General features: G+C 41.2%; 1 protein-coding gene across 3 annotated transcripts in view; it reads left to right on the top strand.

Annotated features, from left to right (window-relative positions):
• The window catches only part of eps15 (epidermal growth factor receptor pathway substrate 15), a 73,418-nt gene that overhangs the window by 17,958 nt on the left and 31,266 nt on the right, over positions 1-24,194 (top strand). For all 3 annotated transcript variants that reach the window (XM_062039303.1, XM_062039301.1, XM_062039302.1), the window contains exons 3-12: positions 11,403-11,492; positions 11,587-11,634; positions 11,700-11,795; positions 11,869-11,931; positions 13,880-14,005; positions 14,259-14,318; positions 17,068-17,298; positions 17,538-17,683; positions 18,238-18,394; positions 19,030-19,112. In XM_062039303.1, the coding sequence (XP_061895287.1) occupies positions 11,403-11,492; positions 11,587-11,634; positions 11,700-11,795; positions 11,869-11,931; positions 13,880-14,005; positions 14,259-14,318; positions 17,068-17,298; positions 17,538-17,683; positions 18,238-18,394; positions 19,030-19,112 (1,100 nt within the window). The remainder of the gene's footprint in view (positions 1-11,402; positions 11,493-11,586; positions 11,635-11,699; positions 11,796-11,868; positions 11,932-13,879; positions 14,006-14,258; positions 14,319-17,067; positions 17,299-17,537; positions 17,684-18,237; positions 18,395-19,029; positions 19,113-24,194) is intronic.

The following is a 24,194-nucleotide window of genomic DNA, read 5'->3' as shown; positions in this document are numbered from 1 at the left end:
TCATCAAGGTTTTGATTAGTGCGATAAATAACTGCAAGAGACAAAGGGTTTTGTTCTTGTCCACCGCCGTCACCGGCATCTGTCTGACAGACATGTTCGCCAATATGAATTGTTGAGCCTCGCGTCCTTTGCCTCCTGGCCAATCAAAAGTGTTTTGGAAACGGCAAGTTTGCGTGCGCTGCAGTGGAGCCAGCTAGAACGCTTGTAGGAAAAAGTTTTAATGGTGACTATGTCTAGACCGATAGTCAATATAAGTCAATTAATTGAACAATAAATGAAAATTAAGTTGCAATACTTTGCTGGCAACGATAAACTGTTATGTCCATGTGTGTTTGTTTTCTCAGTCAAACAGGGAGAAAGAGGTCTTACTCTCTGCATTGCGCTCAACACCTCAGCATGTTTGTTTAACATCAGAATTACCTGAAGAGAGTGAGCCCTTTTTATAGCCATTCACAATCTTTTCCTCGGTAGGCGGTGTGCAAGATCGCTGGCTTAGATATAGGAAGCGCGGACAGAGAGCCTTGCGACTCGTGATTCACTACTGAGAAGTTAAGAGAAAATGAGAGTAAATAAATATGATTCGAAAGCCGAATGTCCTGTTATGGGAACATTTCAGCTTCAACCTGGATGGACAATGTGAGCCTATTAACACAGCCGAATGAGCAAGACGGAAAAGACGCACATCAACACGGGATGGCAATAAACAAACGACAACGTCGACCTCATTTTTCCAACTGGGAAAAAAAATAGCACTTAAGATGTTCAATATATAGGTTAAATATTTGCTTACAGAAATGAGAGTCCATTTTATTTTTGTTTATGTAGAATAACAAAGTTATTTAACTTCCAAATACATTACAAAATTAAACAATTCTACAGTAATGAGAAATAAAACTGTATATCATTTTAAATGGTTACTTGCATTATTATATATTATGATCACATAACATTATAAACACTGTAATTGTTATCTGTTATATCTTAAGTTTAAGAGCATGATGTAGACAAAAGCTCTGTGTCTGTCTGCATAAAGCCACATATTTGTTAAAGTTAATTCTTGCATATTGTTCTAACGTGTGGCATATTGTGACAACAATATGCTGACAGTCTGAAAGTAACATGTCTTACTTCACACATTATCTTTGCAGTTTTATGCATTTATATGTATTAAATACAAACATCACAAATCGAATCGCATTTGCAATTTTGGAGAGAAAAATCGCAGTAATGTTTTTTCTTAAAATTGTGCTGCCCGACCAATATCAATAAGACCTTGTTCCCAGGAAGACTCAAGTTGTGGTGTTTTCAGTTTGCATACTCCCAAGACTCTTGTGGGCTTTACTGTGTATGAGATCCTCATCACCAAGGTGGAACCACTAGAAAAGGTGATAAGCACGCAGCTTAAGCAGTGGCTTGGAGTCCTGGGATGCCTGAACTCAATTGGATTGTATGGGAGTGGCAAACTGGAATTACTAATAGTATGTCTTGTGGAAGAATTCAAATGCACCAAAACAAGGCTAGTCATTACCCTGTTGGAATCAGAGGACACAGTCATTCGAACAGTGGGCCCCCAACTGATAGCAGGAAGGGGATGAACTACATCAGATGCTGTTCAAAGGGAAAAATCTTCTCTTCACTTCAGCGATGTAGTTTGCCTAGTCCAGCAAGGAAGAGTGGGTCTTGGGCTCATCCCAAAAGCTCATTTGTGGCACAAAACATTAGTGTAAAAAATATGACTTGTGGTAGGCAAAATCAGGAGTCAGGAGGAGGTGGGCCGACATGCAAAGGCCGTTTAAATAGCTAAGCATGGAACTGGGAACTGGGAAAAGCCACGAGAAGAAAAAGTTCAGCTGGCGTGACAGCAGGCAAATGGAGGCAGCGAGGCTGAGTTTTATCATCTGAGCCTTGATGACCTGCTACCTTCTCCTTAACATCTGAAGCTTTGGTACAGAGAAGATTCTGATAGTTCTGTATGTCATGCACCAGCAACCCTTTAAGCAAATTTTATCAGGTGCACGACAAGTCTCACCCAAGGGTGCTATATGTGGCGGCATAACAAAGTACTCAGAGAGTTGGCATCAACAGTGGCACAGAGGCTTACCACCACAATAACCTCCCACGAACATTAACAAGTTTTGTACGTGCAGGCCAACATTGAGAAGACCAGACACCACCAAAGGATGCACACATTCTACAGTTAGCTCGAGATTGGAAATTGGAAATGGATTTTGACACAAAGCTTGTTTCCAGACATAGTTAGTGGCAGCAACACTGGTCAGACATGGTCCTGTGGTCTTCAACAGCAAAGCTGTTTTACATCGTGGAGCTGACAGTGCCATTGAAAGATGGGGTTGAAGAGGTTAATGAGAGAAAGAATAACAAATATTCTGACGTGGCGGCTGAACCATCCCGGAACGGCTGGAAGACCACCATTTGCCCAGTAGAAGTGGGATGTAGGGCATTTGTGTCCGCATCTACCAGTCTGTTGAGGAAAATGGGAGTGAGGGGCCACAAAAGGCTATCAAGACTGTGTAGAGTCAGAGTGCTACGGAAAAAAGCAGCAATTGGCTGTGGATTAAATGTAACAACAGCTAGGCAGCAAGATAAAGACAGATCGGTACTCGTATTATCTTTTAACCTGCCCATTGTACAGCACTTTGGCTACCCTTGTGGTAAATTTTAAATGTGCTTTATAAATAAAGTTGATTTGATTTGATAGTATGCGGCCAGGTGTTCACTTTACACAGGGACATTTGGAGACATTAAAGGCCTACTGAAATGATTTTTTTTTATTTAAACGGGGATAGCAGATCTGTTCTATGTGTCATACTTGATCATTTCGCGATATTGCCATATTTTTGCTGAAAGCATTTAGTAGAGAACAACGACGATAAAGATCGCAACTTTTGGTATCTGACAAAAAAAGCCTTGCCCCTACTGGAAGTAGCGTGACGTAGTCAGTTGTACATTTCCGCAAATTTCCCTATTGTTTACAGTGATGGCGGCCAGAAGTGTGAGCGATTCGGACAGAGAAAGCGACGATTTCCCCATTAATTTGAGCGAGGATGAAAGATTTGTGGATGAGGAAAGTGCAAGTGAAGGACTAGTGGGGAGTGGAAGTGATTCAGATAGGGAAGATGCTGTGAGAGGCGGGTGGGACCTGATATTCAGCTGGGAATGACTACAACAGTAAATAAACACAAGACATATATATACTCTATTAGCCACAACACAACCAACCCAAAGGACCGTTCACCTAACCCAGGGTTCATAAAGCTTATATATTGACCCAAAGTTACGTACATGACACGCACGTACGGGCAAGCGATCAAATGTTTGGAAGCGCGCGGGTGGGACCTGATATTCAGCTGGGAATGACTACAACAGTAAATAAACACAAGACATATATATATACTCTATTAACCACAACACAACCAGGCTTATATTTAATATGCCACAAATTAATCCCGCATAAAAACACCTAGGTGTTTGTTATGCTAGCTCCTATAGTGCCTAGCTACTAGCTCCCGTCCATATAACCCGCCAATACAATTCAAACACATGCACAACACACACACTCACTCAGCCCAAAAGACCGTTCACCTAACCCAAGGTTCATAAAGCTTATATATTTTTTTTTCCCAAATATTTTTATTGAATTTTGCAGACAATACAGCATGATGAATCATGGCAACAGCAAGTTGGAGTATCTGCACATTTTTCAATAAGTAACATAATAAACCCCATCCCTTACCATACCCACCCACTTAATTCCCAAGGTAATTGTCGCCTAGTGCCCACAACAAATATAGACACACATGAATATATGCAAACTTAGCTTCAATCTAACAAACTGTATTGAAGTAAATAAAGAGTAAATAAGGTGAAATAAATAAATAAATAATACCTAAGATATACAATAAAATATAACGTAAAAGTAAATAAACACAAGGAATGAGGGGGGGGGGGGGGGTCTTCAGCGGTCAGTTCTGTCTAAGTTGGGTTACCCGAATCGCTTGGGGTGATGTCAAGCTTGTCCCTAATAAGGTCCAGGAGGGGGCCCCAAGTTTTATGGAAAGATGCCACAGATCCTTTCTGCGAGAACCGAAGCTTCTCTAATTGCAGACACCGCAAGACATCTTGTATCCAATTGTTATGGCTCGGCGGAGACGCAAGCTTCCATTTAAAAAGAATTGTACGCCTAGCCAGCAGAGTCGTTAACGCAATGACATGACGAGCGGTTGCAGGTAAACCGTCCACCTGTGGAACGCCAAAAAGGGCAGTCAGCGGGCTGGGTGTTATTGTTCTATCAAGGGCCTGCCCGACAGTGTCAAAAATAGCCGACCAAAAACTTGAGAGTTTTGGGCACGTCCAGAACATATGCAAATGGTCAGCTGGGGATTGTCTACAGCGGTTACAAGCGTCGCTATGGTTGGGGTATATTTTAGCCAGTCTAGCATTAGTAAAATGTGCTTTATGTAGTATCTTACATTGTATTAGGCCATGCCTAGCGCATATAGATGATGAATGCACCAGCCTCAGAGCTTCTCTCCACCGCCCATCAGGTATAGGTGCCCCAAGGTCATGCTCCCAGGATTCTCTGGCAGGTGAAGTGTTGAGTGGATTCAGAAAGCAGATTTCATTATATATTACAGATATCAAACGTCGTTTGTCAGAGTCAAAGGAGAGAAACCGATCAATTTCTGCTTCTGGGGGGCGGTTGGGAAAATGGGGAAATTGTTTTTTAATAAAATGCCTTATTTGAAGGTATCGGAAGAAATGTGTATTAGGTATATTGTATCTTGTTGACAGAGAAGCGAACGAAGAGAACACTCCATCGTGGTACAGGTCGTTGAGGATTTTAAGGCCGTTAGTTGACCAGGTGCGAAACGCAGAATCAGAGCAGGCAGGGATAAAGGCGGGATTGTTCAAAATCGGAGCACCGCTGGAAGCTTTGTGCAGGCCATGATGTTTCCTAAATTGAGTCCAAATTTTAATAGTATTTTTAACAACTGGGTTTAGGGAGGTCCCCAATGAACATAAGGGTAGCTGTGAGCAAATCACCGCGTGCAGGGAACCATTAGACGATGCTACCTCTATGTGAGCCCAAGGTGGACAGGCGGCTGGGGAGTCGCAGCGGACCCAGTACAGAAGTTTATTGATATTGCAGGCCCAAAAATAATTTCTAAAGTTTGGAAGTGCTAGACCACCCTCCGTCTTAGGGAGCTGTAGAATGGCTTTCCTAAGGCGGGCTGGCCTGTTTTGCCAAATGAAAGCAAGAAGTTGTTGATCAAGGCCAACAAAAAATGATTTGTTGAGACATATAGGGATGTGTTGAAAGAGATATAAAAATTTCGGAAGTAAAATCATTTTTATGAGGTTAGTGCGGCCAACCAGGGAGAGGGGGAGGGCAGCCCACCTGGACAAGTCCGATTTACATTTGTCTAACAGTGCTTGAAAGTTTTTACGAAACAGCTCTGTGGGAGAATTCGAGACAAACACGCCCAGATATTTAAAACCGTCCTCCGAGATCCTAAAGGGGAATTGTGAGCGCGGGAGTGACCTTGCCAAATTATTCACAAAAAATAGTTCGCTTTTCTGAATATTCAGTTTGTACCCTGACAAGCGACCGAACTGATCTAGAATCGATAGTATATGGGGAAGTGAGGACGATGGGTCCGAAACGAACAACAGAAGATCATCTGCATATAGGGAGAGCTTATGAACCCGACCAAAACGAGTGATACCCTTAAATTCCTCCGAATTCTTAAGCCAAATAGCAAGCGGTTCAATGGCTATATTAAACAGCAAGGGTGAAAGCGGACATCCCTGCCGGGTCCCACGCTGGAGAGGGAAGTAAGCTGAACGGATGCCGTTAGTATGTACGGAGGCAAGCGGAGTCTCGTACAGGACTCTAACCCAAGAAATAAATTTAGGATCAAAACCAAATTTCTCCATAATAAAAAATAAATAGCCCCACTCCACCCTATCGAACGCCTTCTCCGCATCCAGCGCCACCACAACCTCCGGAGTATCAGATGGCGGAGTGAGAACTATGTTCAACAATCTTCTGGTATTGAAGAATGGATGTCTCCCCAGCATGAAGCCTGTCTGATCGGCCGAAATTATTGAGGGCATCACGGTTTGAAGACGCGTAGAGAGAACTTTCGCCAGAATCTTACAGTCCACATTCAAGAGCGAGATCGGTCTGTAGTTACCACAAGAGGTAGCATCCCTGTCTTTCTTAAGAAGTAATGAAATGGAAGCCTCTGACAGAGTCCCTGGTAAGCGGCCGGCGTTGAAGGAATCATTGAACATTCTTGCTAAAATGGGGGATAACAGTAATGAGTAAGCCTTGTAAAATTCAACTGTGAAGCCATCAGGACCGGGCGACTTTCCATTTTGCATAGATCGAATTGCCTCCTGTATCTCTGACGAGGAAATGGGTCTACCCAGCTCCCTGGCAATGTTTACATCAATGCAAGGATATGTTAATGAATCGAGGGGGTTGGGGCAAATCGCGGAGATAGGAGAACATTCAGAAGTGTATAATTTAGTGTAAAATTCAGAAAAACACTTATTAATATCAACTGGATCAGAAGTATAACTACCATCGGGTAGTTTAATTTTGGGAATCGACCGCGATGCGCAAGCAGCCCTGGCCCGTTGAGCTAAAAGTCGGCCGGCCTTGTCTCCATGTTCATAGAAGCATTGTTTGGATTGTCGCAGTTGTCTTTCTACTATGTGCGTCATAAGCAGGTCATGTTCCGAATGTAGCAGAATACGTTTTTTATACAGGGATGGAGATGGACAAACAGCGTATACATTGTCGAGGTCGAGGAGTTCTTTAGCAATTTCCGTCAGCCTAGCCCTCTCAGTCCTCCTCATCCTGGAAATATAAGCGATCACCTGTCCCCGGACAGTAGCCTTAAGTGCTTCCCACAAGATGCTATTTTCAATGTCAGGGGTGTCATTAAACTCAATATAGGTACGAATTTCTGTTTCAACAAAATCTTTGAACTTAATGTCCGAGAGCAAGTGAGAGCTGAACCTCCACATTGTGCGGCCGGTCACACCTTGCGGAAATTTAATGTCGACTGAAATTGGCGCGTGGTCAGAGACGGCTATCGGGTGGTAGTCACATGCGCTAATACAATGCAAGAGATTGTTATCTATTAAAAAGAAATCAATACGGGAAAACGAATGGTGAACGTGTGAGAAGAATGAAAATGCCTTCCCATGCGGGTTCCTGAATCTCCAGGGATCTGAAAGTCCTACTTGGTTTGCATAAGATGACACAGCCTCTGCTGCTTTGGATAGTGTATTTCGAGTATGGGAGGATCGATCAAGAATCGCATCCTGGACTAAGTTAAAATCCCCGCCTACGATTATGCGGTGGCTATCGACGTTGGGGATCCTAGCAAAAAGTCTTGTGAAAAAAGTGTCATCATCCCAGTTAGGTGCATACACAGAGACTAAAATTACTGGTGTGTTCTGTAACGTGCCCGAAACCACAACATAGCGACCTTCATTATCTTCTATAACGTCTGCTGGCTCAAACATAACACGCTTATGGATAATTATGGCTGAACCTCTAGCCCTAGCAGAAAATTTGGAATGGAATAAGTGGCTCATCCAAGACCTCTTAATACGGAGAATTTCTGATGTCTTCAGGTGTGTTTCTTGCAAAAACATAATGTCCCCTTTAAGATGCTGCAGCCGAGTTAAGACTTTACCAATTTTGACAGCGTTGTTCATGCCCTTGGTGTTCCAAGAGATGATACGCACTCCGCCACTCGTCATCCTACCAGCATCCGCCATCTATTAGACCCCAACAGTAAATCTGTGTGACACGCCTTAGACCCCACGGGGAGGGACGGGAGGGAGAGAGGGAAGACATAGCAGCAAAAAAAATAAAAAAAATAATAACAAAATAGTACAAAACACCAAACTAGTAATGACAGAAAGACACATTTCAACAAACCCCAATAGATTAGAATGCAATTACCCTTACTACCCACCCTAAATAAGAACCTTATCTGAGCTCTCTCGCTCTTACTTAGCCTAACTTGACTAATGTTAACTTCCGGAGTCTCCTCCCTTACAGTAGCAGTAATGAACTCCATAAAGCGAAATAAGAATTTAAAGTGAGCCTACTATCATGAGACGCATCCCAACCTGAGTGTATAGTAATATAGGAAATATTAAACCGAAATAAACAAACAAGGCACATACCGAAATGTACAGTGCACTGCACCAGTAGCTGTAGTGATGTTTTTTGGACCAAGGAGTGCCTCATAATGTGCATACGAAAAACTAGTTCGGATTAAAACAAATTAGGATGCATAATCAAAATGTGTTACAAATAGCTTGGCCCCTCAGGAAAAAGAAGAAAGAACGCCCGGTACGGAGCGGAACAAACAAACAGACCAAAAATAGTTATGACCATCTATGTTGGAAATTATGTGACCACCGTTAGCCAGTGTGTAAATTGCAACACTCAAACATTGCTTCCTATTATGAACACACGTCTAAAATGGTGGTCAAGGTTTAGAACAGCAAAACAAACAAAGGCCCACAATGTCCACAGTGAATGTAAAGTTATCATAAGTCAGGCCTCTGAAAAAGTTGGAACTTACAGTCTTTATTCCAGGAGCTGCACAGTCCTGGTGCAAATTGTTGTCATGTCCAGACGTATTTTAGTGGTAAATAGCCATCCAAGCCCATCAGGTATCTTGCGTGCGGATTGATGTCAAGAAGTCCTCAGCCTCTGTAACCGATCCGAGTCTCTTCTTACCACCATCCTTCGTTACTATGACAAGCCTGGCCGGGAACAGTAATGCTGGTCGTAGGCCCATTTGGTAGAGCTTCGGCATCACATCGCGGTATTTTTGGCGTTGTTCCACCACTTCAGGTGCGTAGTCCTCGAAGATGGCGACGGGGTACCCTCGGTATTGTAGCTTGCCTCTCCTGGCCCTGGCCTCGCGGATAATTCTCTCCTTCACCTGGTACTTGTGTAGCCGTATCAGAACGGGCCTCGGTCTCTGGTCTGGCTTCGGCTTGCTAGCGAGTGTTCGATGAGCCCAGTCGCACTCCGGCGGTGATTCAAAGAAATCCTCGTCAAAAATCTCCTTCAGTAGTTCCGCAAAAAAGGTAGTTGGACGTGGCCCCTCCACGGACTCTGGTATGCCGACCACTCGGATGTTGTTTCGCCGACTCCGGGATTCGAGGTCGCTAACTTTAGCACGTAGCTTAGTCTCGATGTCCGTTAGCTTAGCACATGTTGCTTCCAGTGCTAGCAGGCGTTCGTCTTGCAAAGTAGCATTTTCTTCGAGTGAGGTAATTTTCTGAGAGTGTTCAGAGACCTTGGTGTGTACCTTATCAATCTTTGTCTCGAGTGTAGAAATTGCTGTCCTGAAGTCCGTGGAGAGGGCCTGGCGGTGTTCTTCCAGAAGCTTAGCTATAGCCGACATACTGACTTCACCGGCACCTCCGTCGGAAGAGCTAGGTCCGGCCCCGGTATCTCTGGCGTTCCGCTTCGTCGAGTGAGTTGGCATTTCTTGCCGGTTGCAACTCCGGAGTAATATATTCACCAGCTCGCTGGCTTTGTTTATGGAGTTTTAAAAGAGTGGCAATGTAAAAAGTTGTGGGAGGGAGACTCAACACGTGTCTACTCCATCTTGCCCAGACCGGAAGTAAAGCTTATATATTTAACCAAAGTTACGTACGTGACACGCACGTACGAGCAAGCGATCAAATGTTTGCAAGCGCAGCTGTGTACTCACGGTACTACGTCTGCGTCTGTGTATCCAAATCAAATTAATCCTGGTAAGAGTCGGTGTTGTCCCAGTTCTCTACAGGCGTCTGTGTATCGAAGTCAAAGTCCTCCTGGTAAGAGTCTCTGTTGTCCGAGTTCTTCGATCTTGACTGCATCTTTCGGGAATGTAAACAATGAAACACCGGCTGTGTTGTGTTGCTGACTTCCCTCGCAAAATACTCCGCTTCGCACCGACAATTTTCTTCTTTGCTTGCTCAGCTTCTTTCTCCATAATGCAATGAACAAATTGCAACAGATTCGCCAACACAGATGTCCAGAATACTGTGGAATTTTGCAATGAAAACTGACGACTTTAAGCTGGCCGCGGTGCTGGACTAAAATGTCCTGTCTAACTCCTGACGTCACATCCGCAGCGTCATCATACCAAGACGTTTTCAGCAGTTATTTCGCGGGAAATTTAAAATTGCACTTTAGTAAACTAACCCGGCCGTATTGGCATGTGTTGCAATGTTAAGATTTCATCATTGATATATAAACTATCAGACTGCGTGGTCGGCAGTAGTGGGTTTCAGTAGGCCTTTAAGTGTATGGTATGGCGTGGGTGTACCTGGGACGCTGGGTAGACCATTGAGCCTTCTGGAGACGTTATGGTTTTCAATCAATAAAACGTTGATGAAGCAGGGTACCCACCTGGTACCCAAATATTGTCTATACACTCTCTTTCACCATTACACGCTGACGACCGTTTCCATGAGGAACCAATCTCCAGGAATTGAAACATCAAGTACTGTCAGCATTTATATTTAGGCACTAACAAATAAATATTTAATACATGAAGAATTAGAGTAATGCTCACACATCGTTAAATGTGTGTGTGTTGCTATGTATATTCATTTTTTATGTATTTTTGTATTTCATAGTGTTTTTTGTTTGTTTTCTTCATGCGAGTATGATCTTTATTTGGTGGTGACACCATTGTCCGTTGCCGAGTCCCATGTCTGAAAAACTTGGTCTGAGCTCTACACAAGGCATATACTTAATTAGGTACAAATGCACATTCTCATGAAGTCTGCTGGATTTGTATCTGCTTTTACGTAGGCCATAATGCATTTAAAACAGTTAGTCAGTATATACGTACAAGTAGTGTGAATCACTTTTTATACTCGCACAGCTCTCTGGATTTTCCTTTGTAGCTAATGGGAGGGTCCGGTGAGAGCATATTGAAGCGGTAGCTCAGTTTGCTCCATGGTCATGTTGCAGCTTTTCTTATGGCTTCCCGTACAGGAAGTTGGTGTATGAATTAATAATGCAGTGCTCTGCTCAACATAGTCGCAGTGGGCCGGCTGTGACCCTCATAAAAGGATGTTAACTGATCCTTTTCACAAGTTTACATACTTTTAAGTGAAAAGCTTTAGTTTTATTGCCAGTATTGACTTAAATTTCCCATGCTCCCATCTCTCAAAGGGGGTATCCCCAGTTTTTTATTTGTAGTTATTTGTTTGTCTTTTATTAAGTTCAAACACTGCTGCACGTTCAAAAGGCTAAAGAGAGAAGCACATACACATACTGTAATGATGATTTATCTGTCCGAAGTGGTTTATATCTGCAACTTTTGTGTCCACAGGTTGATCCCAGGGGCAGCGGGAAGGTGGTCGCAGCTGATGCAGCTCTATTCCTGAAGAGGTCGGGCCTGGCTGATCTGGTTCTGGGCAAGGTAAGCAAAACCTGCTGAATCCAACACTTAAATTGTGATGCAATTCTGTTATTCCTGCTGTGTATTGTTAATGGATTATAAGTGTTCTACATAGATCTGGGATCTGGCTGACGCAGAAGGCAAAGGTTTTCTAAATAAACAGGTATAAAATCCCATATTTATTAATTTTTTTTACAGACTTGTTTTAAACATTTGTTTGCCCCACAGCAATTTTTCATTGCGGTGCGTTTGGTGGCGTGTGCTCAGAATGGCCTGGAGGTGGCACTCAAGAGCCTTAATGTGGCTGTTCCTTCACCTAGATTTGTAAGTCTTGGCTGCTATGCATCCATCTTGAATTCACACGAAGATTACTAAACCAGTTGTATTTTGTTCACAGCATGAAACAAACAGTCCACTGTTAGCAGGTGGGGCTGCTGTTGATCTTCCCTGGGTGGTAAAGGTGAAACATTTGTACATTTTGTTTTATGTTCAGCAATTTATGCATGCATATTTGCCAAAGTAATCTGATGAATCAATACACACAATACAAAGAGATGACATTTAAGAACTGTACAAACATTTCAGATTTTGGTAGCTACAATTACAATAATACACATGTGGTTTTTGATTCATTTCTTCATGAGAATGTACAGATTGGCTTTATTAAATTTTAAAACAGTATAACACCACTTTTTTACTTTAATAATCATTTGGAGTGCATGAGGACGAAAGTAAAAACTTAGCTCTCCTTGACCACACTTATTATTAACATGTATCTTGTACAACTTTGCAGCAACAAAACCAGTGTTGTAATAGCAGTAAAAAGTAAACTGCTCAGTTAGGATTAAAGTACCAGTATAATGGAAAATAAATAGAATTTATATGCTGAATTGTTTAATTTTATCCGTTAAACCACATCCAATTATATTTCCAATCCGCAAAGCATGTGAAAATATTGTCTAAACATCTACAAAACGCCATAATTTCAAACAGCTGTTTTGAATATTCCGCTCCAAAAGACTTTGGCAATTTCCGTAGATTCGGGATCTGATAACGTAACAATAGAAATTCCTCTGCTCTCCGCCCTTACACAGCAGACCAGTCATACTGGAAATATGCAAACATGGGAACAATATGTGCTGTTTATCATTTACAATCCTTTTGTAAGACAAGAACACATATGTTTTTATTTTTTTATGCATTCTGATTCGTAAATAAACGTTCGCAAAAGTGAGCTACAGTAACAATAGAGTCTACAGAGTTTCCTCCATTCCGCCCAGAAAGCCCTCTAAATAACCATCCAAAAACCACCAACAATATTGTATTTACATCTTGTGACCTGATTATTAACCAAGTATCAGCAATGTTGTTACCAATTTTGGCAGCACTTTGATCGCAGTGAGTGATCTAGCTTATGGTGCTAATGTTGACACACTGACTGAGCCGGCCTCTCTAATTCAAATTGCTAAAAGTTAATTCTAGATTTTAAATCATGCTTCTCACTTGGAAAGTAGAGGAATGACTGAGAGGCTGATCAATTTTGGCATGTAACTTCGACCCCGAAATTGGCAAAAAAGACGCTTGCTTGCTTGCTGTACTTTTACTTTACTTTACTTTTTTAATTACAATCCTCTTTGCGAGAATTGTAATGAATTCTGCATCTAAACAGGATTTTGTGACCTACTCGTTGGACGGCATCTTAGCGAGAGTAGACATTGTACAGAAAGTGCTTGATTTATTATGGTTAGTTTGTATGTCTTCTTGGTTAGCACTTAGCAATACTTATTGGTTCACTGAAGCTGGAGCCGTTGAGCATTCGGCTTCTGGGGCCTGTTGCCCATCCTCCTTGTGTCTGGGCTCCAAAATATAAGGTTCTGGTATGGATCATTTGTCCCAAAAAAGTTGTGGTTGTCTTTCATGAAGTTCGCATGATTAGTAGTGGTTTTGTTGTGAAGGGAACCACAGTTCCAACATGCATTTTCTCACAAAATGGCTCAGGACTTTCTGTGAGATGTATATTATTTTGATCATATCTATTTACTCGCAAACTTTGTAAATCTTTTGGTGTTATAAATCAGAAATATGACAATTGCTTCAATGTATAGTCAACTTGTTTTTCCATTATATTGGTATCGCTGATGAGTTCATTGTAAACAACAGTAAGAAAAGTGTAACATAAATTAGTTTTACACCAGTGACTAAATTGCGCAACCAAGATTATAAAGCAAATGCAGTGGTAGATTAGGCAGTTGACAATATTAGCAACAAACATAACACTGCGACTATGTGAAATGCCTGCATTCTTTCCCTCAAAATTTGAAATGTCATCATCAAAAATAGGACCCATGTAGACAATACAGAAAATGTAAATGAATGTCCTTTTCTTTCTCATTTTGTTTTTCTGTCAGCCTGAAGAGAAGTTGAAGTTTGACGCCATCTTTGACAGTCTTGGTCCATTAAACGGCATGTTAACAGGGGACAAAGTCAAGCCGGTCCTGCTCAACTCTAAACTGCCAGTGGACATTTTGGGCCGGGTATGAGCTGCCAGAAACAAGCTATGTCAAAGAAAATGTGTTTTTGAAATTAGAAAGGGAGATGTTTTCAATTTGCGTACCACAAGAAAGAAATCTGATCAGTCAAAATGTCAGGAAAGGATGTGATCTCATGAGTTGTGAAAGATTGTATTTAAGTGGAAGTGAAAGATGTGTGAATTTCCACCAAATACAGAAGGTTTGTGATGATGGTACAGTATATATTTAACAATTTAATTTGCTTTGTGATTTAAAGGTGTGGGAGCTCAGTGACATTGACAGAGATGGCATGTTGGACAAAGAGGAATTCTCTGTGGTAAGACTTATCTCGTTAGGCTTAATTTGGTCATGCCTGTGTGCGAATGCTTCATTCATTCATTTATTTTGTGTCCTACTGGCAGCCATTTTGTGCTTACTTGTATTGATGGGATTGAGGAGGCAGGCTTTGTACCACAGCAAGATTTTAATTTGGATGAGAATTTACTTTTCCGGAAAAAGATGCCAAAGCGGACTTGCATCACAGCGGAGAAAATGGCACTACCTCTTATTCATTGGTGCCTTTTCCATGAGCGCGCTCACACACACACACACACACACACACACACACACACACACACACACACACACACACACACACACACACACACACACACACACACACACACACACACACACACACACACGCTCCTACCCCCCGCCCCTTGCCTTTCTCCCTCTGTCTGCTCTTTTCTCTCCACTTGTCACCAGTTACTCATTTGCCGATTTTGCTTATTTTTAGAAGTGGATTTACATTTCTTAAATGTTTGTTATTGTGGCATTATGGTTGTTAAAGTCAGGGATTTTTGTAATTTCTGATTGTTTGTAAGTGCATCAAAAGTACTTCCGTGTATGTACACGTGTTGGCAGAGCAGCGCATACAGATGACTGTTCAGCTTGTTGTTATTGTTTTGGCTTTGTTATTAAATAGAAATAGATCCATCACTCAGGTGTTATGTTTGTTTAATATACAGTACTTTATAGCACTTTATATATTGTGGTCAAAGTCTACAAACCTTCACTAAAATGTATACTTTTGTCGAGGCTGGAATCCATTATTCATATTTTCATTGTTTCTTATGGAGAAATTTGCTTCAATATACAAAGTTTTTGATTTACGAACCTTGTTCAAGAACCAATTAAATCTGTAAATCGAGGTTCCACTGTATATTTTAAAACGGCAAGAGAACAGAACTAAGGTGGTAATACCAGTAAGGAGAAAAATGCTCAGTCACCATTAAAGTTAACAGTACGGCAATTGTAACACGAGTTTCACACCAACAACTGACTCGCCCCACCAACCAATAGTGCATGCAATAGTAGATAAAGGCAGTTTCAGGCAGTGGAAAACCCTCGCAACACGGGTTGGCTGACCTCATCACGCCGCATGAATACTCAGCAAATCAGAGTGCACGCCGTGACTCGGTTGGGAGAGCAGCCGTGCCAGCAACCTGAGGTTTCCCCGTTTGATCCCTGGCTGCCACCATCCTAGTCATGTCCGTTGTGTCTTTGGGCAAGACAACTCACCCTTGCTCCTGATGGGTCGTGGTCAGGGCCGTGCATGGCAGCTCCCGCCATCACTGTGTGAATGTGTGTGTGAATGTGAAAATAGTGTCAAAGTGCTTTGAGTACCTCGAAGTAGAAAAGCGCTACACAAGTATAACCCATTTTACCATTTTTTTTCACAAAGACTCCTTAAAATGTGCCGACAAATGTGTACTACTTTTCCATTGAATAGAAGTGTGCACTCACAATGTCCTACTGTTTTCCAATGATAACCCAATTCTGCCTTTATTGCAGCCCCGCAACACATGTCACAGTTTACAAAGGCCCCCTAAATAGTTATCCAAGGCTATGCCTGTATAACTGGTGTTTGTGAGCTCTTTGAAAACTTAACAATCGTCAGATTTATTTTTGTTTAAATATATGCACCCACTTTATTCATCTAAACGTTTGTATGTTGATCATGTTCTTCAGTACACCTGTCATGTTGAACCCCTGACAAAAAGTAAATATTTCAATTAAAGATAACCTTCTGATGTCTTAACATCTCACTTAGCAATGAATAGCAAGAAAAAGCAGGACAGAAAGCGATTTCATTTTGTGATGTATATCATTATCGACTGATATAAAGAAAAGTGTTGTGATATAATTTTTTTCAATTATTGCCCTATTTTACTTAGAGTAATACCAACAAGGAAAAAAAAAAGTAATACATCTGTATGAATTGCAATACTGTTTTTGCGTGAAGAACAAAGAGCTTGTGGGAGAATACATTAAGACATTAATTAATAAAAACAATTCTTCCCCTTTCAGTATTTGTCTTGCATCAAAAAGGTGCTTTCATGCAATGTACTAGAGGGCTTTTCTGAATAAACTGTCTTCATAAGGCCTCTTTTTTTAAACCAAACTCAAATGTAGTACAAAATCAATATTTCCTTAAAAATGTCACTGGTGCTGGGTTAGGAGTTAAAGTTTGTACCACTTTCTAGTGATGGCTTTTCTCTAAGCTATAAAAAGTACCCTAGCCAAACAGTGATCCTCTCTCTGCGCCACTGGTGCTGTGCCTCATATACAAAGTAACACATGTCATTGGAATCTTACATCCAAGCACCTTGACCAGAATTGAATGTACCTCCTCCCAAAATAATTGTCGTTTTACACAACTTCAATAGTATGTGTATGAAGTGCATTTAAGGAACCACATGGTCTCCAACATAGCTAAGGTGTTGATAATATTTTACTTTGGATTTTAGGTGTAATAAGAAATTAAACCAAGTTTTGCCAATTAACATCCTCCGTTGTTGTGAACTAGTGGAAGTAAACTGTTTTTCATACATCATATTGTTCCACAAATGTACTTTTCACTTCTAATACTTCTTCTCATTTGGAGCTCAGATATAATTTTGAATTACCATTACTTTTAGTAAGACTGATAAAACCTGGACACTGATGTTTCATGTGCTATTTAAGATTAATGTTTGAATATAGCTCAGATTTATTGAATTGCCAACCCCTTGCTTTTCCAGGCCATGTATCTGGTTTACAGAGCTCTGGAAGGAGAATCTGTTCCCATGACCCTCCCACCTCCCTTGATTCCACTCTCCAAGAGGAAAAAACCCGTGATACCTCCTGTGATGCCCTTGTTACCCTCTCCCCCTTCTGTCAAAGACAGTCGCGCCTCCCATGCTGGCTCTAAGACCGTGCCCCATCCCTCTAAACTTGCCCCTCCTCCTGTCCCGGTGCCAACAGCCGCGCCTGTGAGTATACTATGAGACCATCATTTGCGGCATCACACATGTTTAAGGTGCTTTATTTAGTTATTGTTGTTTTAAAATGATTTCAAACTGGGTAGTGCAGTGTGTTTTCCAAAAGAAGCAGTCCAAAGGCAATGTGAAGGTAAACTATTTTTACATGTATGCATTAGCTAGCTTTCTTTCATCAGCTGTTTTCATCATATCGAGATGTTGTTTAAATGCATGTTTTTGAATCTGCTTAGTGGGTGGTGTCACCAGCGGACAAGTCCAAATATGACGAAATCTTCAACAAGACAGACGCAGACATGGATGGGCTTGTGTCCGGACCTGAAGTCAGAGATATATTCCTCAAAACTGGGCTGCCTTCTGCTACGCTTGCACACATCTGGTAAAAGACACTTTTGTTGCATTATTTTGATTCATTGTCAGTTTCAGAAGATGAGGTTGAGTTTTTAAAGTAGCTTCCACTAAGGTTGCACAATTAATCACATTTTAATCCAATCACAAATTTGGCTGCTCCACATTCACCTCCAGGACCCCATTGCCGCAAGTAGATTGACCACCTGTGGGAAACACTGTGTTCTACCTAACATAATGAATAATTGTGATTTCTAAATTGATAAAAATTATTGTGGTATTTTTGCCATAATCATGCTGCCCCAACTTCCACGTGATAAATTTAATTATAATATTAGAGATACACTTGTGTATGGGTAATCTGTTTTTAAAATATGATTTGAAAGGAAATTGTATCTAACATCAATATTTCTCTGAATGGAAAACTGACATTGCACGGTTGTCGAGATCAGGAAAATCACACACCCTATAGATTTTCTCTAATTAACTTCAGTCTTGCTATTTTTGTTGGCTCTGTTTAACGACCATGATAGGGAAATAATCGTTAGTCTGTTGTGTAACCCGGGCGCCGTTGTTTTCCCTCAGGGAGCTTTGTGACATTGGCGACATTGGAAAACTGACCCGAGAGCAGTTCGCCCTGGCACTCCATCTGATCAATCAGAAGTTGAAGAGAGGCCTAGATCCTCCACAGAGCCTCTCGCTGGAGATGATCCCTCCCTCTGACAGACAGAACATCAAACAGGTAAGATAAGCGGAATGATTATGTGGTAATTCTTCTTTTTTTTCTATTTCACTTTCCACTAACATTTTTGATGAAAACACACCACAATGTTTTACAGATTTAGCACTGAGACATCTGTGAATGTTAAATAATGACAAAGTGGAGATACAGGATTGTTGTTGTTTTTATTTGGTCAAAATAGTCAAGATTGGAGACAGCAGACCTGCCCTTTGCTTTGTGCTCTGCACTGCTAAATAGTATTACACGTTTACATTGGGTGTAACAATAAAAGCATACATTCTTAGCTGTTTTTCTTGCTTTGCGTTTTGGCTTGTCTTTTTCTTTTGCTCTCATTGCAACTATTTATTTTTCTTCCTCTCGTCTGCATTTTTCACTTTTACTCTCTGCCCCGTTCACATGCAAATGGATCCGCCCCTCACTGAGTGAGTTTGTACTCTCCAACTCCTTTCCCTCACAATATGCCATCACGTTTATTGTATTGTGCGACGATTTGTGAACACAATCAGTGCATTGCTATCAATTGCTTGTTGTGGTGTAAATATGCTGCTTTTAGGACAATAATAGCTTGAGTTCAACAGATTAAATATGTGGTACTTTGCTTCGATTTAACTCATCCCTGTTTTTTATTTGTCCAGAACAACCTGGCAAACCTGTCAGCAGACTTTTCTGCTATCAAGGAGTTGGATTCGCTTAGCAATGAGATTGTTGAACTACAAAGGTAAAATTTGTTTCGCCTCACAAACAACCAACAATTGTAACATAAGACAGTTATCTATTTTCATTGTGAAGCATATCATTTTCTTACCATTTGAAAATCATGTCTAATGGGGTAATTTAAGAATGCAAATTTGGGTACACCCTCTTGAAGTAAATTACCGTATTTTCGTAACTGTAAGGCGCACTTAAAATCCTTTTTCCCCCCCTCAAAACTCAACAGTGCGCCTTATAACCAGGTGCACCTAATGTACGGAATTATTCTGGTTTTGCTTACCAACCTCGAAGCAATTTTATTTGGTACATGGTGTAATGATAAGTGTGACCAGTAGGTGGCAGTCAAACATAAGAGATACGTGTAGACTGCAATATAATGGCAGTACACACAAGAGATGCGTGTAGACTGCATTATGTTTAAAGTAAACAACACCAACATTTTATATGTTCCATTGAAAATATAGAACATTACACACGGCGCTCAAAAATCTATCAAAATGTTTTAGTACAACTTTGGTAAGCTATGAAGTGGCATCGCTTAATGGATTGTTCTGTGCTTCAACATACAAGTATTATTATAGTGTGTGTGTAGGGTAAGACATATTATCTGGCGTTTTGTTTCGCAATAATATGCAAAAGCAACTTTTCTTTCCTTCTGGTACTGGCTGATCTGTATTTGGGATCTGCATAAGTCCTGAAAAATTGTGCGCGTCCGCCTTTGTAGTCCGTGTGCACCCTGTAGTCGATAAGCTTCTTCTTCGATGTCTTCTTTTTATGGGACATTCCTCCTCCGCTGTTGCCATTTCTAATATAAAGTAGTGTAAAGTTCTTACTTATATCTGCCATGAAAGCGCTAAAACATACCAGTATAGTGAGTTTACATTATCACCCAAGGAACTTTAGTTACTAAGGAGTTCCGGTCGGACGGTTTTTCACGGGACACATTTCCGGCGGATGAAGAGATGCTGCACTGTTATTGATTTAAGTAAAGTCTGAATGTCATTAAAACAGTTAGCTCCATCTTTTGACACTTCTTCCACTCCCGTCCTTGCACACTGCACCAGTACAACAAAGATGACGAGGAGAAGACGGTGCCGAAGGTGATCCACGTAAATAAGACCGCCCACAAATCGGCGCATCCTGAAGTGACTGTCAGAAAGCAGCTTGAAGATGATCTGTAAAACATAATCTATGCGACATTTTGACCAAAGAACCACCATTACATGTTATGTAAACCACAAGGAAGTGTTTTCAATTTAGAAAAAAATTATTATAATATGACTCCTTTAAAGGCCTGCTGAAATGAATTTTTTTAATTCAAACGGGGATAGCAGATCCATTCTATGTGTCATACGTGATCATTTTGCGATATTGCCATATTTTTGCTGAAAGGATTTAGTAGAGAACATCGACGATAAAGTTCGCAACTTTTGGTCGCTGATAAAAAAAGCCTTGCCTGTACCGGAAGTAGCGTGACGTCACAGGTTGAAAGGCTCCCCACATTTCCCCATTGTTTACACCATCAGCGAGAGCGATTCGGACCGAGAAAGCGACGATTACCCCATTAATTTGAGCCAGGATGAAAGATTCGTGGATGAGGAACGTGAGAGTGAAGGACTAGAGTGCAGTGCAGGACGCATCTTTTTTCGCTCTGACCGTAACTTAGGTACAAGCTGGCTCATTGGATTCCACACTCTCTCCTTTTTCTATTGTGGATCACGGATTTGTATTTTAAACCACCTCGGATACTATATCCTCTTGAAAATGAGAGTCGAGAACGCGAAATGGACATTCACAGTGACTTTTATCTCCACGACAATACATCGGCGAAACACTTTAGCTACGGAGCTAACGTGATAGCATTGGGCTTAACTGCATATAGAAACAAAAGAAATAAGCCCCTGACTGGAAGGATAGACAGAAAATCAACAATACTATTAAACCATGGACCTGTAATTACACGGTTAATGCTTTCCAGCCTGGCGAAGCTTAACAATGCTGTTGCTAACGACGCCATTGAAGCTAACTTAGCAACGGACCTCACAGAGCTATGCTAAAAACATTAGCTATCCAACTACGCCAGCCAGCCCTCATCTGCTCATCAACACCCGTGCTCACCTGCGTTCCAGCGATCGACGGAGCGACGAAGGACTTCACCCGATCATCCGTGCGGTCGGCGGCTAGCGTCGGATAGCGCGTCTGCTCTCCAAGTCAAAGTCCTCCTGCTTGTGTTGCTGTAGCCAGCCGCTAATACACCAATCCCACCAACAACTTTCTTCTTTGCAGTCTTCATTGTTCATTAAACAAATTGCAAAAGATTCACCAACACAGATGTCCAGAATACTGTGGAATTTTGAGATGAAATCAGAGCTTTTTGTATTGGATTCAATGGTGTCCGAATACTTCCGTTTCAACGATTGACGTCACTCGCATACGTCATCATACATAGACGTTTTCAACCGGAAGTTTAGCGGGAAATTAAAAATTGCACTTTATAAGTTAACCCGGCTGTATTGGCATGTGTTGCAATGTTAAGATTTCATCATTGATATATAAACTATCAGACTGCGTGGTTGGTAGTAGTGGGTTTCAGTAGGCCTTTAATGCGCCCTATAATCCGGTGTGCCTTATATATAAAAAGAGGCAGTGCGCCTTATAATCCGGTGCGCCCTATGGTCTGGAAAATACGGTAGGTAATTATTACACTTACTGACTGACTGATTTTTTTTTTTGGCCACCAGACTGCAGTGTTTATATATACTGACCCACTCAACTGACATTACTAGTTCATCAAAAAAAAAAATCATAGCCGAATGAAAACATTTATTATAATCTGTCACTCATTTAAGCAAGTGTAGTACATTATATAGATTCATTACACATCGGGCAAAATATGTTAAGCCTTTATTTCTTGCAAGTTTCATTGTGGCTTACAGATCAATAAAACTAAAAATTGTTTCTTTGAAAATGTCAATATTACGGTACATCAGATTAATAAAACAGATATTTTAAACAGTGTCTATATATATTTTCCACCTATTTAGTCTAGGCCAGGGGTCGGCAACCTTTACCACTCAAAGAGCCATTTTGGCAAGTTTCACAAATTAAAGAAAATAATGGGAGCCACAAAAAAAAATTTCAAATTTAAAATGAAAAACACCGCATACAAAGCTTAAATTGCTTTGTGCTATGTTAACCAGGGGTCTCAGACACAAGCACCGGCACGCACCTTAATATGGAAGTTTGATGTTAGTGCGGCCCGCGAGTTTTGAATGAATGGCGCTTGATAGCGTCATACTTGCCAACCCTCTCATTATTTCCGGGAGACTACCGAATATCAGGGCGTGATTGCACTGCTTTTGGCGCCCTCTACAGCCTGCCCAAACAGTGTATCTGCTCGACCACATGTAGAATGCAGCTTCAGCTTGCTCACGTAAGTGACAGCAAGGCGTACTAGTTCAACAGCCACACAGCTTACACTGACGGTAGCCGTATAAAACAACTTTAACAGGCTTTAGGGCTGCATGGGATTCTGGGTATTGGTTGTGTTGTGTTTATGTTGTGTTACGGTGCGGATGTTCTCCAGAAATGTGTTTTTCATTCTTTTTTGGTGTGGGTTCACAGTGTGGCGCATATTTGTAACGTAACAGTGTTAAAGTTGTTTTATACGGCTACCGTCAGTTTAAGCTGTGTGGCTGATGACTAAGTATGCTTTGCTGTCTCCTACGCGTGCAAGTAAAAGCTACATACAACATGTGGCCGGGCTGGCACGCTGTTTGTAAATGCTATAGAGGACAATTACTGCAGTGCAATTAGGGCATGCCCTTAATTTAGTAATTAGAGAGAAAATAGGATTATATTTGCCCTGGGAGTTTTCTAGGAGAGGCACTGAGATCCATAAATCTCCTGGGAAAATTGGGGGGTCGGCAAGTATGCAACTGAGCCGCATCAGAGTGGTCAAAGAGCCGCATGCGGCTCCGGAGCCGCGGGTTGCCGACCCCTGGTCTAGGCTACAATGCTTACACAATATTATCCATCCATTTTCTATATAGCTTATTCTCGTTAGGGTGGCGCCTATTCCAGCTGACTTTGGGTGAGAAGCCCAAAGTTGCATGTCCTGTCCAGCCACTCAAGCAAATTCTATTGTTGATGTAGATGCCCATATCTGTTGTACAGATTTGCTTTAAAAAGAGAATTGTGGGATATTTCTCGTGTTGCCCTATTTGTATTTGATTTTATCAAATAAATATAAATAGTGTTTGCCGCAGCCGGACCGGAGCAGGAGGGAATAGAGAGAATATGGAAAAAAAAGACAGAAGGAGAATTTGCGGGGACAGGAGGGAGATAAGGACAGAGAGAGACAACAACAACAAAAACGACAACAGAATATCATCAGAAAATACGATGTAAAAAAATATGATACCAAAAATTATAACAAAGAACCAGTTAAGGAAGTAGATAGTAATAACACATAAATGAAAATGAACATTATTACAAATGGAGCAATAAAAATATCTATAGAAGTAACTATTGATAATGAATAATAATAATTACCTCTATTCTCAACATCGGAATCGCTTCAATTGCAACAATACATAAATGTAATTAATACATACATTTACAAAAAGCAGATAAGGGGGGCAGGGAGAAAGCGGAGCGAAAACTCATAAAAACGTGACTCATCTGAACTACAAAAACAACTACAAAACAACATACTGTAGCTTATGACAGATTCTACAATATTAAGTAATTAGAGCTGTCAAAATTCAAGTGATAATACGCATTAACTATAAGTTCCTTTTACAACGTACATTTTTTTTACGCGATATTAACATCCTGACTTCTTTTTGATCTTCGGCCTGTTCTGTAACTTGAGGAAATCTAATGGCGTCTAGTTTTTTGCCACAAGCGAGAAAATAGCGAGCAGAAATGCACAAAGAAAGTGGGACATTATAGAAGTCTCAGGTTCAAAGCCATGGCAAGTCGTTCTAAGGACAAGACAATTTTAGCCTCACGCGGTGAGACAACATTGGAGCAAACGCTGCTGGTGCGCTTTGCCACTTGTAAAGAGGAGGAGCTTCATGTCCGT

The sequence above is a fragment of the Entelurus aequoreus genome, linkage group LG27, assembly GCF_033978785.1.
Source record: "Entelurus aequoreus isolate RoL-2023_Sb linkage group LG27, RoL_Eaeq_v1.1, whole genome shotgun sequence".
Classification (NCBI taxonomy): Eukaryota; Metazoa; Chordata; class Actinopteri; order Syngnathiformes; family Syngnathidae; genus Entelurus; species Entelurus aequoreus.
This window is presented reverse-complemented; position numbering and strand designations above follow the sequence as displayed.